General features: G+C 44.7%; 1 protein-coding gene across 2 annotated transcripts in view; it reads right to left on the bottom strand.

Moving 5' to 3' along the window:
• The window catches only part of LOC122639412 (pre-mRNA-splicing factor CWC25 homolog), a 31,439-nt gene extending 18,690 nt beyond the window's left edge, over window positions 1-12,749 (bottom strand). For both annotated transcript variants that reach the window (XM_043832265.1, XM_043832266.1), the window contains exons 1-2: window positions 12,467-12,749; window positions 12,092-12,221 (exon numbers count right to left, since the gene is read on the bottom strand). In XM_043832265.1, the coding sequence (XP_043688200.1) occupies window positions 12,092-12,221; window positions 12,467-12,654 (318 nt within the window). In that variant the 5' untranslated portion in view covers window positions 12,655-12,749. The remainder of the gene's footprint in view (window positions 1-12,091; window positions 12,222-12,466) is intronic.
• Between the last annotated feature and the right edge of the window lie 3,431 nt (window positions 12,750-16,180).

Below are 16,180 nucleotides of genomic sequence, written 5' to 3'. Positions count from 1 at the left end.
ACCGAACATATATATAACCCAACCCGGATCCAGATCCTCTACTGCCGAGCAGCTCGGCAGGACCGTGCTACCCAGACATGGTGCTGCACGCAATGACCGCCTTACCCCCACTCGGGCAAGGCATTTGGGCAGGGGTAAGGCGGACATTGCGTGCAGCACCGTGTCTGGGCAGCACAGTCCTGCCGGGCAGCTCTACAGTAGAGGATCCAAATTGACCCAACCCTAGACTTATTCCTAATAAAATAAGCTCATTTCGGTGATGAATCTACATCACGCCTTCTTCACAAGTCTAGGCTTTTGGATGACTGGTAAGCGTTTGATCCTGATAGGGTAAAGGCGTGTGTTGTGTAAGCAATGTTCTCCATCCTTGTCAATGGAAATCCTACAAGATATTTTGAAGCCGGTGGGGACATTCGGCAGGGAGACCTTATGTCTCCATAGAAAAAAGGATTTAGCTTCTCCCCCATTGTAAAAATTTAGTTCTCTCTCACCTTGTCTTTGCAGATGATTTTGTGATAGTTGTGAAAGCAGACTATAGTTCCATTTCAGCAGTTCTTAACACCTTGTAATGTAGTCCTAGAATAGGAATTAATCCCACTAGGAACCAAGTAGAACCAAGCTTCGGGTAAGCCTGCTGTTTAGGGCTGATTAGGGGCTGTTTTAGGGCAAAATTAGGGTTTAGGATGAGAATTTGGGAATGGGGTTTATAGGGTTTTAATCTGCAGGTTTAGAGGGTCATTATGATATAAAAATATCTGGATTTGGTTAGGTTTCAAAATTCTGAAGATTTAGGGTTAGGGTTTCGGGTTTTGTAATGAGGAAAAACAACTAAAATTATGGTTTAAAGTAGGATTTAGGGGCAGGGGTTAAGGTCGACTGTTAGAGGGGCTAGGGGGAAGATTCGGTTGCAATATGGAAGGTTTCTGATGGCTGAATGTGTCCCAGCAGAAAATTAGGGTTTTTAGGGTCAATGGAGAAGAGGGATCTTAGGGTTTGGATGGACAGAATGGGCAGCAGCTAGGGTTGAGTGGAGATGGTGATGAGGGGAAGTTATGGTCCAAATCTGATCAGATTCCAATGGAGGAGCAGATCTGAATCAGAGTTTAGAGTCTTCTAGGGTTTATGAAAATAGGACAGAAGAGAAAAGGAATTGATTGGGGAAGGGAAGAAAGGATAAACAGAAAATAATAAATTCAAACTCACTCTCGAATCCTCTAACAGCAGTTTGAATGGTTGAAGGATGAAGCCACCTTCGAAGAAAAATCCTCCCAGCCGTCCCGGCGTAAAGAGTCGCAGGATTCCACCCACCCTTCCACCTTGATAGAACCACAAGGATGCATAAACTCTTGAGAGCAAGGAGCAGCAGCAGAAAACCAGCCACGAAATCAGTGTTTTTAATTCAAATCTATTGTGGGGGCCTCCCACGATATTCTTATTTATAATAAAAGCCTAAGGCCAAATCCTATTACAACTTAAAGGCCTCTCCTTCACAAAATCGTGGAAGGGAGAGGTTTAAATCTAATTGGACTAATTTAAAACTTAAAATGTCCTAACTACCCCTACTTAACTTAAATTAAAAGACTCTAACTTAAACAATTAATTTAAAAGAAGATTCCCCATTAGCCAATAGGATATAAGAACCTATTAGCCAATAGGAGCTCTTCACTTAAATTAAACCCATTGGACCCATTGAACCAATTGGATGCAACCAATTTCAACCCGGTTCAATCTAAAAAACATAAAAATAAACTAAGTATGAAAATATAACTCCTAGGCTACGGCTCCCTATTCAAACCCTAAGTTCAGGGTTTCTTCTTCTTCTTCTTCCTACTTGGAGCTGCATCAACTCTCCCCATCTTGAAAGCATTCATCCCCGATGAATGGCTGGAGATCACAGAATGGTCTTCCAAATCAGGATCGAGTTGCTTGAGTTCATCTTCAGCGGATGGTGCAGTCTTATATGCGGACAGCAGCTCTTTGGAGGATGAAGAAGGTTGCCATGCTGGCTGGACAGCAGCCTTTTGACATACCACATGAACACCTCGTAACTCATCATCATCAAGATAATTAGCCACATCATATTCATCATCAGGAGGGAGTGGGTGAATACAATTTGCGCCTTGGTCGTCGTCTTCACCTTGAACTTCTTCCTTTTCAGCCACGTTGATGGGCTTCTTCTTATGCGGGCAGTCCCTAGCAATGTGCCCTTTGTCTTGACAGTAGTAACAAGTGAAGGGGTCATTTCGGCCCGTAGGAGCCTTGCCCTTGTCATCCACACGTGGGGGAACAGCAGGGCGAGGGGTGTTGCCTGGAGAGGAACCTTGTTTGGAGGTGCTATTGTTGATGTAGGCCGGCTTGGAAGTAGAACCCGGCTGTTTACATGAAGCTAGTAACTCCTCTGCCTTCAAGGCCTTCTCAAAACAATCGCGAACATCTACCACGTCAACCACTCCAATTGTCCTGTTGATCTCACTTGATAGACCCAATCTGAACCTGGAAAGCATTTGGATGCCTTCCTCCCTAATGCCAGTGCGAGAAGAAAGAGCATCGAATTGCCTCATGTACTCAGTTACAGTCATGGGTCCCTGGCGGAGGGAGTTGAACTTATCCTGCAACTGAGACCTGAAGTGCCTTGGTAAGTATTTCTTGCTCAGGTCATATTTCATGTCTTCCCAAGTGCGGGGTGCAGTACCATTAAAGTCCATCTCTCTTTCAGCAGTTCTCCACCACTCACGTGCAGGTCCGATAAGCTTAGCACGGACTAACTTCATTTTCCCTTCTTCAGATAGATCATACCAGTCGAAATAGTCTTCTATTGCAGCAAGCCAATCATAAAACACCTGGGGGTCGGAGTTGCCATCGAATTCTTTCAGCTCAAGCTTCACCTTTTGGTTTCCTGTATGTCGTCGATTAGTACCCTGGTCTCCAGTGAAGTAGGACCTCATATACTCCTCAAAAGTAGGCTGCCGACCTCTGTCTCTGTCCCGGTCTTCTCTATCTCTGTCTCTGTAGCCTCGGTGGTGATCTCTGTGTTCCCGAAAAGGTTCACGGGCATATCTAGGTCTGTCCCGACGATCTCCATAATAATCTCTATCATTCCTGTCATCTCGGTCAGTCCTGAATCTGTCCCTATTACCTAAGTGTCCATCTCTATAACCCCTATAATCATCTCTAGGGCTCCCATCTCCGTCAGGCAGCCTCTGTATCACAGAATGGGGTTGGTACCTGTCCTCTTCTATGGGCAAGTTGCTGTCCCTATCAGGAGGGATTCTCTGTCCTTCCAAGTGTTGCAATCTAGTCATGATTGCATCACTTGTAGCCTTCTGATCTGCTGTAAACTTGCGGAACATCTCTAACATGGTTGCCATAGGGTCGGCTGGTTGTGGCAGCACCGGGTTGCCATGTTCGTCCATGGCTTTGATACCAAAATAATGTAGTCCTAGAATAGGAATTAATCCCACTAGGAACCAAGTAGAACCAAGCTTCGGGTAAGCCTGCTGTTTAGGGCTGATTAGGGGCTGTTTTAGGGCAAAATTAGGGTTTAGGATGAGAATTTGGGAATGGGGTTTATAGGGTTTTAATCTGCAGGTTTTGAGGGTCATTATGATATAAAAATATCTGGATTTGGTTAGGTTTCAAAATTCTGCAGATTTAGGGTTAGGGTTTCGGGTTTTGTAATGAGGAAAAACAACTAAAATTATGGTTTAAAGTAGGATTTAGGGGCAGGGGTTAAGGTCGACTGTTAGAGGGGCTAGGGGGAAGATTCGGTTGCAATATGGAAGGTTTCTGATGGCTGAATGTGTCCCAGCAGAAAATTAGGGTTTTTAGGGTCAATGGAGAAGAGGGATCTTAGGGTTTGGATGGACAGAATGGGCAGCAGCTAGGGTCGAGTGGAGATGGTGATGAGGGGAAGTTATGGTCCAAATCTGATCAGATTCCAATGGAGGAGCAGATCTGAATCAGAGTTTAGAGTCTTCTACGGTTTATGAAAATAGGACAGAAGAGAAAAGGAATTGATTGGGGAAGGGAAGAAAGGATAAACAGAAAATAATAAATTCAAACTCACTCTCGAATCCTCTAACAGCAGTTTGAATGGTTGAAGGATGAAGCCACCTTCGAAGAAAAATCCTCCCAGCCGTCCCGGCGTAAAGAGTCGCAGGATTCCACCCACCCTTCCACCTTGATAGAACCACAAGGATGCATAAACTCTTGAGAGCAAGGAGCAGCAGCAGTAACCAGCCACGAAATCAGTGTTTTTAATTCAAATCTATTGTGGGGGAGCCTCCCACGATATTCTTATTTATAATAAAAGCCTAAGGCCAAATCCTATCACAACTTAAAGGCCTCTCCTTCACAAAATCGTGGAAGGGAGAGGTTTAAATCTAATTGGACTAATTTAAAACTTAAAATGTCCTAACTACCCCTACTTAACTTAAATTAAAAGACTCTAACTTAAACAATTAATTTAAAAGAAGATTCCCCATTAGCCAATAGGATATAAGAACCTATTAGCCAATAGGAGCTCTTCACTTAAATTAAACCCATTGGACCCATTGAACCAATTGGATGCAACCAATGTCAACCCGGTTCAATCTAAAAAACATAAAAATAAACTAAGTATGAAAATATAACTCCTAGGCTACGTGTCACAGCCCGCCTAATTATGGCCCAAGGCTAAGACTTGCAAGGCCCATTGACATGGACCTTGGGCCAAGGAAGAACCAAGGTCTAGAACTCTCCATACTGGAAGAGGCTAGACTCATTCTAGAAGTATTGAGGAACCTCTAGAAGCTAGGAAAGATCTAGCAAGCTTCTAGAGCATTCTTGTAAATATCTAGGATTATTCTAGACTCTATTCTAGAAGGTTCTCCACCGTTGGATGGAGGACACATGTAAATATCATAGCCATTCATCATAGGCTTGGTTGCCTATAAATAGAGGTGGCCTCATTTGGCCAAGGCATCAAGCAAGTTAGTATTCAAGCTTTGTACTCAAGCTTTCTAGTGCAATACAAGTTCCATTCACTCAAACTCTCTTGTGTTCTCTAAGTTCTCTTCCCAAGTCCCTTGCTAGAGTTGTGGAAAGGCTGACTTAGTGCTAGTGTGAGTGCTAAGTGCCGGCGCGGTTGCTTAGTAAGGTCTAAGGCCGTGACAAGTGTGGTATCAAAGCTTCGGTTGCGAGGGAGGATATTTGTAGATTCGACATCATGGCTAACGAATCGGAAGTGCTAGACATGATGGTGAGTGAGCATGCCCGTGGGAGGGAGGCCATTCCCACCAAGGAGAGGCGAAGAGGCAAGGACAAGTCTGTGGACGTTAGTGGAGCTATGGAGCCACGCCTAGCTCGGGTGGAGCTAGCAACGGCCGAGGTGAAGGAGCGCCTCGATGTTGTAGAGCAAAGTGGGGAGGAGCTCGAAGGCCACATGATGGAGCTCAAGGAGGAGCTAGTGAGCCAAATGGGGGAGCTCAAGGAGTCCCTACAAACCACTCTCAACACCATAGTGCACGCCCAACAGGAAGAGTTTGCCAGCTTCAAGGCTCAAGTATGGGAAGCATTGGCCAAGATGGATGCTCGCATCGATGAGGTACAAGCGGATTGGGCAATGTGTAGGAGGGCAGCGGCCGGGGGAGCCACTACCTCGCGTGAGGTACCTAGGGTGGAGGTACCAAAGCCCAAGCCATTTGATGGGAAGAGAGATGCGCGGGAAGTCGACAACTTTGTGTGGCATATGGAGAGGTACTTCGAGGCGATGGCACTCGAGGACGAGGCGACTAAGGTGCGGACCGCAACACTTTACCTCACCGATACAGCAACTCTATGGTGGCGAAGGAGGCATGCCGACATAGAAAGAGGTACATGCACCATAGACACCTGGGATGAGTTCAAGAAGGAATTAAAGAAGCAATTCTACCCAGAAAATGCTGCTTACTTGGCTAGAAAGAGCCTTAAAAGGCTGAAACACACTGGGTCTATTAGGGATTATGTCAAGGAATTCTCAACACTTATGCTTGAGGTCCCTAGTATGACCGATGAAGAACTTCTCTTCAACTTCATGGATGGTCTCCAAGGTTGGGCCGCGCAAGAACTACAACGCCGAGGCGTGCAAGATCTTGCTTCGGCCATAGCAGCAGCGGAGTCATTGGTGGAGTTCAGGAGAGAAGATACTGCTAAGGCCAAGAAGAGCAATGGAGGAAATGGTGGGGGAGAGAAAGGTCCCAAGAAATACCCTCCCAAGGAAGGAAATAGTAAGGCTACCACAAGCAAGGAGGGTAAGGCCAAGTTTGACAAGAAGGATAAGTTCACTCCAAGGGACAAGTGCTTCTTGTGTGACGGGCCACACTGGGCTAGGGATTGCCCCAAGAGGAAAGCTCTCAATGCCCTATTGGAGAAGGGTAAAGAGGAAGCACACATGGGGTCTCTACAACAACTGGGTGCTATCAAGGCCAAGGCGACGGAGGTCAAGGCCACTACCTCTCAGAAGGGGCTTATGTATGTGGAGGTGCACATCAACGGGAAGCCCTCGCGAGCTATGGTCGACACAGGCGCCACACACAACTTTGTCTCAATGGAGGAGGCAAAGAAGCTTGGACTAAAGGTGTCCAAGGAGGGAGGATGGCTCAAGGCGGTTAACTCCCAAGCTCGTCCCATTGAAGGTGTCGCTCGAGGGGTCGAGATGAGCATCGGGACGTGGAAAGGCACCGTAGACTTGTCGGTGGTGCCTATGGATGATTTTCAAGTGGTGTTGGGTATGGAGTTCTTAAGGAGGGTTAAGGCTATACCCATGCCATTCATCAAAGACCGTGTGCATCATGGAAGAAGGTGCACCATGCATGGTCCCAACAAGGTCAAGGGACCAAAGAAGGCCCCAAGCTACTCTCGCTATGCGGCTTGGAGAAAGGGGTCAAAAAGGGGGAAGACACCTACCTTGCGGCATTACTTGAGGAAAAGGAGAATAGCCCCACGGAGGTGTTGCCCAAGCCAATGGAGAAGGTCCTCGAGGAGTTCAAGGATGTCATGCCACCGTAGTCGCCAAAGAGACTTCCACCTAGGAGGGAGGTGGATCATGCGATCGAGTTGGAGCCCGGTGCCAAGCCACCAGCCATGGCACCTTATCGAATGTCGCCGCCAGAGTTAGAGGAACTAAGGAAGCAGCTAAAGGACTTACTTGATGCTGGGTTCGTCCGCCCGTCCAAAGCTCCATATGGCGCCCGGTTCTCTTTCAACGGAAGCATGATGGGTCACTGATTATGCATCGACTATCTAGGCGCTAAACAAGGTAACCATCAAGAACAAATACCCCATTCCTTTGATAGCTGATCTATTTGATAGACTTGGTGGGGCAAGGTACTTTACTAAGCTAGACTTGCGGTCGGGCTACTACCAAGTCCGCATCGCTGAGGGAGATGAAGCCAAAACCACATGTGTGACACGGTATGGCTCATATGAGTTCTTGGTTATGCCCTTTGGCCTCACCAATGCACCAGCCACATTTTGCACATTGATGAACAAGGTCTTCCATCCCTACCTCGACAAGTTCGTGGTGGTGTACTTAGACGACATCGTGGTCTATAGTAACACCCTAGAGGAACATGTGCAACATCTGAGGATTGTCTTCAAGGTGCTGAAGGGCAATCAGTTATATGTTAAAAAGGAGAAATGTTCTTTTGCCCAAGAGGAGGTGATGTTCTTAGGGCATAAGATTGGGGGTGGAACACTAAGGATGGACGAGAGTAAGGTGCAGGCTATACAGGAGTGGGAGGCACCTACAAAGGTTACTGAACTGAGGTCTTTTCTTGGCCTGGTGAACTACTATAGGCGGTTCATTCAAGGGTATTCAAAGAGGGCAGCTCCACTCACCGATCTTCTAAAGAAGAACAAGGCATGGGAATGGTCAGACTCATGCCAGGATGCCTTTGATGATATGAAGAAGGCCGTCATGGAGAAACCAGTGCTTGCCTTGCCAGACTATGGCAAGCCATTCGAGGTGCATACGGATGCATCCGACTTTGCAATTGGAGGGGTATTGATGCAAGAAAGACACCCCATTGCATATGAGAGCCGCAAGCTCAATGACACGGAGCGGCGATACACCGTCCACGAGAAGGAAATGACCGCGGTGGTGCATTGCCTAAGAACATGGCGACACTACTTGTTGGGGTCGAGGTTCGTGGTAAAGACGGACAATGTTGCCACTAGCTACTTTCAGACCCAGAAGAAGCTAAGTCCCAAGCAGGCTAGATGGCAAGACTTCTTGGCGGAATTTGACTTCGTCTTCGAGTACAAGCCGGGCAAGGCCAACGAGGTGGCTGATGCGCTAAGTAGAAAGGCGGAGTTAGCTTCCCTTAGCCAACCGGAAGGAGAGCTCATGGGCTTGATCAAGGAAGGTCTACAACATGACCCGGTGGCTAAGAGCTTACTTGCACTTGCCAAAGAAGGCAAGACACGGAGGTTTTGGGAGCAAGATGGTTTGCTCTACGCCAAGAAGAGAAGACTATATGTTCCTAAATGGAACAACTTGAGGAGAAATTTGGTTCGGGAATGCCACGACACCAAATGGGCTGGTCACCCAGAAGCAACGGCGCGCGCGAGCATTGTTGGAAGCGCGTACTATTGGCCTCGGATGCGTGATGACATAGAGGCCTATGTGAAGACTTGTCTTGTGTGCCAACAAGATAAGGTGGAGCAAGAACCACCTAGGGGATTGTTGGAGCCACTCCCAATACCCGAGAGAGCATGGGAGAGTGTCTCCATGGACTTCATCGCCCTACCCAAGTCGAGAGGGTGTGGGTCAATCATGGTGGTTGTGGATAGATTTTCTAAGTATGGCACGTTTGTGGCGGCACCAAGAGATCGCACGGCGGAAGAGGCAAGAAAGACTATTCTTGAAGCACGTCGTCAAGTATTGGGGTGTGCCACGATCGATCATCAGCGATCGAGATCCTCGCTTCACAGGGAGGTTTTGGACGGAGCTGTTCAAGTTGATGGGGTCGGCACTACACTTCTCTACAAGCTTCCATCCACAAACCGATGGACAGACGGAGCGCATCAACAGTTTGTTGGAGCTTTACTTGAGGCATTTCGTGAGTGCTAACCAACGAGATTGGGCTAAGTTGCTTGATGTAGCCCAATTCTCCTACAATCTCCAAAGGAGCGAGGCAACCAATCAAAGTCCATTTGAGATTGCCACAGGACAGCAACCCTTAACGCCACATACGGTGATGACAGGCTACATAGGGAAGAGCCCATCGGCGTTCAAGTTTGCCAAGGAGTGGCAAGAGAAGGTGGATGTGGCCAAGTCATACTTAGACAAAGCCACTAAGAAGATGAAGAAGTGGGCGACAAGCACGACGGCCAGCAAGGTTTGAGGTTGGGGACATGGTACTTGTGAAGCTTCTACCTCAACAATTCAAGTCCCTACGGAAGGTACACAAGGGGCTGGTTCGTCGGTACGAGGGCCCATTTGAAATCACAAGGAAGGTAGGCAAGGTGTCTTATGAGGTGAGCCTACCTCCTAAGCTCAAGATCCATCCAGTCTTTCATGCAAGCATGCTAAAGCCTTATCATGGAGACATGGAAGACCCAAGCCGTGGAACGTCAACGAGGGCACCAATGAGTGTCACAACTTCCTACGATAAGGAGGCTGAGTACATGATCGCAGACCGAGTTGTGCGGAAGCGAGGAGTACCTCCTAGTAGGGAGTACTTAGTCAAGTGGAAAGAGCTACCGGAGAGCGAAGCAAGTTGGGAACATGCGGACTCTCTATGGCAGTTTCAGGAGCAAATACGAAGGTTCCACGAGGAGGACGCGACGAGGACGTCGCCAACTTAGGTGGGGGAGAATGTCACAGCCCGCCTAATTATGGCCCAAGGCTAAGACTTGCAAGGCCCATTGACATGGACCTTGGGCCAAGGAAGAACCAAGGTCTAGAACTCTCCATACTGGAAGAGGCTAGACTCATTCTAGAAGTATTGAGGAACCTCTAGAAGCTAGGAAAGATCTAGCAAGCTTCTAGAGCATTCTTGTAAATATCTAGGATTATTCTAGACTCTATTCTAGAAGGTTCTCCACCGTTGGATGGAGGACACATGTAAATATCATAGCCATTCATCATAGGCTTGGTTGCCTATAAATAGAGGTGGCCTCATTTGGCCAAGGCATCAAGCAAGTTAGTATTCAAGCTTTGTACTCAAGCTTTCTAGTGCAATACAAGTTCCATTCACTCAAACTCTCTTGTGTTCTCTAAGTTCTCTTCCCAAGTCCCTTGCTAGAGTTGTGGAAAGGCTGACTTAGTGCTAGTGTGAGTGCTAAGTGCCGGCGCGGTTGCTTAGTAAGGTCTAAGGCCGTGACATACGGCTCCCTATTCAAACCCTAAGTTCAGGGTTTCTTCTTCTTCTTCTTCCTTCTTGGAGCTGCATCACCTTGGCTTCCTTTTCTTTGTGCTCTGGGCTCCATCTAAATCAGTCTAAGTCTTTAATAATTCTGGGGGATGTATCTCAACAGGGTCATGAACAGCTAATGAGCTTGACAGACAATACTGATTCGGAGCTTTTTATCCAGTACCTTGAGATTCCTCTGATCTCTGGCAAGCTCAAGGCTGAGTGTTGTGCCCATTTATTTGAAATGGTGAGGAAGAGGTTAGAAGGGTGAAAAACTACATTTTTTAACTGTTGCAGGGAAACTCTAACTTATTAGTTATGTGCTCTAAGGAGGGTACATTAATTGGACCGGGTTGTTTGGGATGCCAGAAAAAGTTATAACCAAGTTGGAGTCCATGTTCTCCAATTTCTTATGGTTTGGACCCAGAATGGAGAAAAAATTCACAATATCGCTTGAAATGCCATTTGCAAGCCTAAAGCAGGAGGTTTGGGGTGAAGAGGATCGAAGATATAAATTTGGCAAGCATCATGAAGCAAATATGGTGGATAGCTCCTCAAAAAGACAGCTTGGGGGTTAGATAGGTGCAACACTGGTATTTGAAAACTCGCTTTGGACACTAAAGCCCCTGAAGAACTGCTCTTTTGTTTAAAGGAAAATCCTCGAGTACAGAATTTGAGTCGAGGCAGTGATCCAACATATCATCTGACATGGGGAGGCTATGGCTAGATCCTTGGCACCCGGAAGGGGTTCTTCTCAGCAGATACAAGGATCGCATTCGATATAATGCAAGATCTGACCGATCATCAGTTGTGCATTCCATTCTCAAGGATGGAGATTCGTAACCCAGTCCGTCTACTTCCATGGAGCTTCTTAAGGTATGGGGTCAACTTGGGAATATCAAAAGAGTGGCTTCTTCAGCCTCGGATTCTTTTCTATGGACAACCTCCCTCCATTAGCCTTTTCACAACTAAATCCGCGTGGGACCTCCTTTGACGTCACAATCCTAAAGCGGAGTGCCCTACAGCTGTTTAGTTCTAATATAACATTCCTAGGCATTCTTATACCCCTTGGAGGTGTATGGTCGACGAACTGCCAATGGTGGATCAACTCCACAAGAGAAAGATCCAAGTTTCTCCCTTCTGTTGCTTCTATTGGGCTGGATTGGAATCTAAAAATCTAGAGATCACCTATTCTTTGAGTACAGTTTTACATTTCGAATTTGGGAAGATATCTTTCACCTTTGGGGGTGTCTTAGGGCCTATTGGGAAGCTAGCCTTCTGCTCAACCATCTCTCATATTTGGACTTGGGAAGGAGAGAAACTTCAGACTTTTCTGAAAGCAAAACAAGGCCATATCCCACTATCATTGAGGATATAAAATCTGATGTGGTGAATCTTTTATGTTATATGCCCTTAAAGTGGAAGAACTCACACCGGAACATATATTTGGTGGAGAACTGGAACGCAGCCCCTATGGACTCATTGAATGTTATCTTGTCAACAGGGTTGCTCTAGTGTCCTAAGGTTTCTTGTTCTTGCTCTCTTGGTTGTTGTCCAATCGAGGCAATTAGTTGTTTTTTGATATTACCTATCAAAAAACAGAAAAAGTACACTAAAATTGCGCAGTCCATCCCACCCCCACCCCCAACAGGAAAAGAGAGAGACCAACAATTCTTGTTTCCTCGTTCGATTACATGAAAATTAAAAACTTATACCTTGGAGGAAGAGCAGGAAGTTGTATCCGTCTGAGTCTTAGGCAAAGCTTCAAGCGCCTTGAATCCATCAGAGTGACCTTTGCCCACAGCCAATCCAGAGTCGTACAAGAAATCCAATCGCTCCTGCTTTCTGCAGAATAGAACAAAATAAAAAATTAGAGAACAAATTGTTTTGGATCGAATTTTGTTGAAAGACGAGAAGCATAACAGACATGCACAGGACATCTGCTTATTTACATGATCATTAGGGGAAAAGAGATAAAGCATGCCTAAAGTAAGAGATAATTAAAAAAAATAACCCTAATTTTAGTGTAAAGAGAGAAAGGGAGGGTTGAAAGAAGAAGAGGAAGGTCAGAGATCGGGAAATAAAATTACGGAACGAGGCCTGCTTGTTCCTGGAGAAGCCGAAATTCAGAGCGCTCTCTCTCCTCCTGGATCTGCTTGCGGAGCTCTTCCAACTTCTTCTGTTCCGCGTCGCGGTTCTGCTCCGCCTTCCACACGTTCTCTATATTGCGAAGGCTTCCCGTGTGCCATCCCTTTTTGTTCAGAAACTTCAAAGCCATTTTGCCTCAACAGCTCGCACAGACACGGAAGGTTGAGACTTGAGATAGAGAAGCTGGTCGCGATGGCGATGGATAGATTCTTCGTAAAAGGAAGTGAGGCACAGGGATTCAGGGATATCACTTGTTCACCATTCCAATTGGAATTTTGGCCTGCGAGATACCTTTAGACTTTATAAGTAAAAGCGAGTGACAAGCTTTGACCCGGCCGGGTTCAGATTTCACCGTTTTAGATCAGCCTGACACACAGACCACAGCTTAGAGAAAAAGATAAATAAAAAGAAATGAAGAGATATCTTACCATTTCACATAACGATTAACAAGTGGTGTTTGTCGATCCAGGGCATGCTACTCCTTTGGGAGAGTTGCGTCAGGTGCTTGTTCGGTGGTTTAAGTCTTCTTAGCAACACCTAGTCCACATTTAATTGCTTTCCAAGAAGTGGAGCCTTTGGGTACCATATTTGACCCCTTGTGGGTCCCCTCATCGCCTCCTTGTGGGGTCCTGTTGAGGTTGATGGCCAGTGGGCCCTTGAATTGCACCAAAAAAAAAAAAAAAAAAAACAAGTTGTGTTTGGTGTAGTGCCAAACATTTCATTGAATAAACGCAAGGTTCTAGGTTTAGCTCTCAAGAAGAAATATCTTACCATTTCACATAACAATTAACAAGTGGTGTTTGGTGTAGTGCCACACATTTCATTGAATAAACCCAAGGTTCTAAGTTTAGCTCTCTATAAATGCGACTCACATTAGATAATTTTTAATAGGGAAATTACTTCAAAAATTGAAGGGAAGATTCAAGGCTGGAAATCAAAGCTTTTATCTCTTACGGGAAAGGAGGTCCTACTTAAATCTGTGGTTTTCTTTATAGGTAATTATGCTGGTATGCATTTTAAATTACCTACTTCTCATCATCTTTATGTAAAGAAGATTGCTTCAAATTTCTTTTGGGGTGATAAGGAGGGACATCCCAAAATTCATTGGGTGTCATGGGATCGATTATGTAAGTCTAAGGAGAACGGAGGACTTGGTTTGCGGGATTCTACTCTTCATAACCGTGCTTTACTTTCTAAGACAGCTTATAGGCTTTGATCTAATCCGGAGTATTTGTTTTCACGGTTTATGAAGGCTATTTATTTTTCTCGTGTTGATTTCCTCAAATCTAAGGTTGGAAATGATCCAAGTTGGGGATGTCGTAATATTTTGTTGGGTAAAGAAGTTCTTCTTGAAGGTTTGGGATGGTGTATTGGAAGGGGTTTCTCTATTGATCCTTGGTATGACAAATGGATTCCTATCAATGGAGGTATGAAATTTGGTTTTCCTAAAATTATCCAACCAGATATTACTTCCTTGGCTGACGTTATTGATTAGGAATCTATGATTTGGAAAAGAGATTTATTGGATCTCTAGTTTTTCCCGGATGTGTGGATCGAATTTTAAAGATCAATCTCCGCTTATTTCCTGTTGATGATAAGCGCATTTGGACGGCTTCTCGCATTGGGGTCTTCTCTATGAAGAGTGTGTATCACTTGTTATCTAATAAGAAGGATGAGTTGGATCACCCAAGGGCATCGACTTCTTCTTCCTTATCTACATCACAGGAATATTGCTATTGACCCCACTTGATTTCGCTATGGTCAATTTAAGACGACTACTCATGTGCTTCTTTCTTGTGACTTTGCAAAGGCTGTGTGGTTTGGGTGTAGTATCGCTTATTCTCATTCAGCCTTGAATGTTTCTGATCTTTCTTCTTTCCTTGTTGCGTGGAAAGCTTTTTATATACATGGGAAGGAATTTGGTCGGTGTATGCTCTTGCATCTTTTATCCTATGGCATATACGGCTGGCTAGGTGTGATGTGATTTTTGGTCTTCAAAGGAAGTCTCTAGATGAGGTGATTCAATCTATTACAGGAGCTTTGGAAGAATTTCAAAGAAATTTATTGTTGGAATTGTGTGTCCATCAAACCCGAATTATTAAATTATTGAATTTAATTTTTTACATTTTATTATTTTATTTGGGCTTATAAGAATGTTCCATAGGTCTTTACCTAAAAATTGTCTGAACTAGGAATGGGACTGGACATCCCGTTTATATGGTTTCCATATCGCATGTCACGAGAAATGGTGATTTCGGTGCATGGATGTGGGTACACGTCGAGAACGTGTATAGATGAGAATCTAGTACATATATCTTATGTATTGCTACTGGTTGTGTGTGTGATATACTTACCCGCCACTCGATGGCCCTTTGACCTGAGAGATTCCATTTGTTGCAGTGTGGCATTACGAATTTTGGTAAGCCAATGGTTGATGTCCAATCGGACTATAAATCGGTATACTAGATTCGTGATCCTGCATTGTAAACAAAGAGAATTCTCAACATGGAATCCACTGCCCGTACGCGGGGAATATCCAAGAGAGAGAAAGTGATTGGTCAGAACTAAATCTGGATCCAGTGTTTATTCGAAATGTTTTATTAATTTATTTTCAATATAAAATTATTATATAAATTATATTGAAAATTGATTTCGAAGTTTTTTGACCGTCCGATCGCAATCACATATTCTCTCCATCAACGTACATGATGAATTGGGGATAAGTAGCATTAAAGTACATACCCTATAATTCATTATGGGATATTAGAAAAGTGGAAAGGCTTATGTGCAATAAAAGAGTTTATTGGACACATGGTATTGTATGGGAGAATAAAATATTTATGGTTGAATATCTTTTTATATTATGGCAAGAGGGAACCATAATTTAGAAAGATTGTATCTCTTTTGAGATTCTATGTCTTCACTTTAGTAGCAAATTGGAGTTGCAAAAATTAAAAGATTCACAAAACATCAAAATGGAAGATTGAGCCAAGGCCAAGATGGAAGGAGGTTACTTGAGACCCAAGTATCTCTAAAATTATAAAAGAGGGAGAGGGAGGAGCCACCTAAGTTTGTGGCAGTGCTCTCTCCCCCTCCCACAATTTCTCTCTCTCCCCTCTCTTGTAATGGTGTGTGTGAGACTTGAGTTAGAGAACTCAAGAGGCTTTGGTGATTTTTGTGTTCTTCTAAAAGATTGCAAGGATTGATCAAGCTTCAAAGTGTTGAACAATTTTTCAATCTCCAAGTTTGTACAAGTTGGAAGACCTATTATCTATAGGAGGAGTTTAACTTGCGACTCTAAGGTAACAATGAATGTTATATTGAAATTGTTTCTTCCCTACTCTTGATCATGAACTACAAGTATTGACCTGATCCAAATTCCACTGCGTATCAGGTTTATTCCCAACATTTATTACATGACCAAAGGGGTGCGGTTTCTAGTTTTCATTCGGCTACAAATCATGTTTGAGAATGCCCTCCAGAAGATGTTATTAAAGTAAACTGTGATGCTAGTATACTTCATTCTAAAAAAAAATATAGATTGGGTTTTGTTTTTCAGAATCATCAAGGTTTTCCAGTTCGGGCGATTTCAGTTCCAATTATTTTTTTCAATATCATGGTGGGGGAGGTGTTGGCTATCCGCTCGGCTTTACTGG

Source organism: Telopea speciosissima, chromosome 9, assembly GCF_018873765.1.
Source record: "Telopea speciosissima isolate NSW1024214 ecotype Mountain lineage chromosome 9, Tspe_v1, whole genome shotgun sequence".
Classification (NCBI taxonomy): domain Eukaryota; kingdom Viridiplantae; phylum Streptophyta; class Magnoliopsida; order Proteales; family Proteaceae; genus Telopea; species Telopea speciosissima.
The sequence above is the reverse complement of the archived record's forward strand: the minus strand, read 5'-3'. Positions and strand labels throughout refer to the sequence as shown.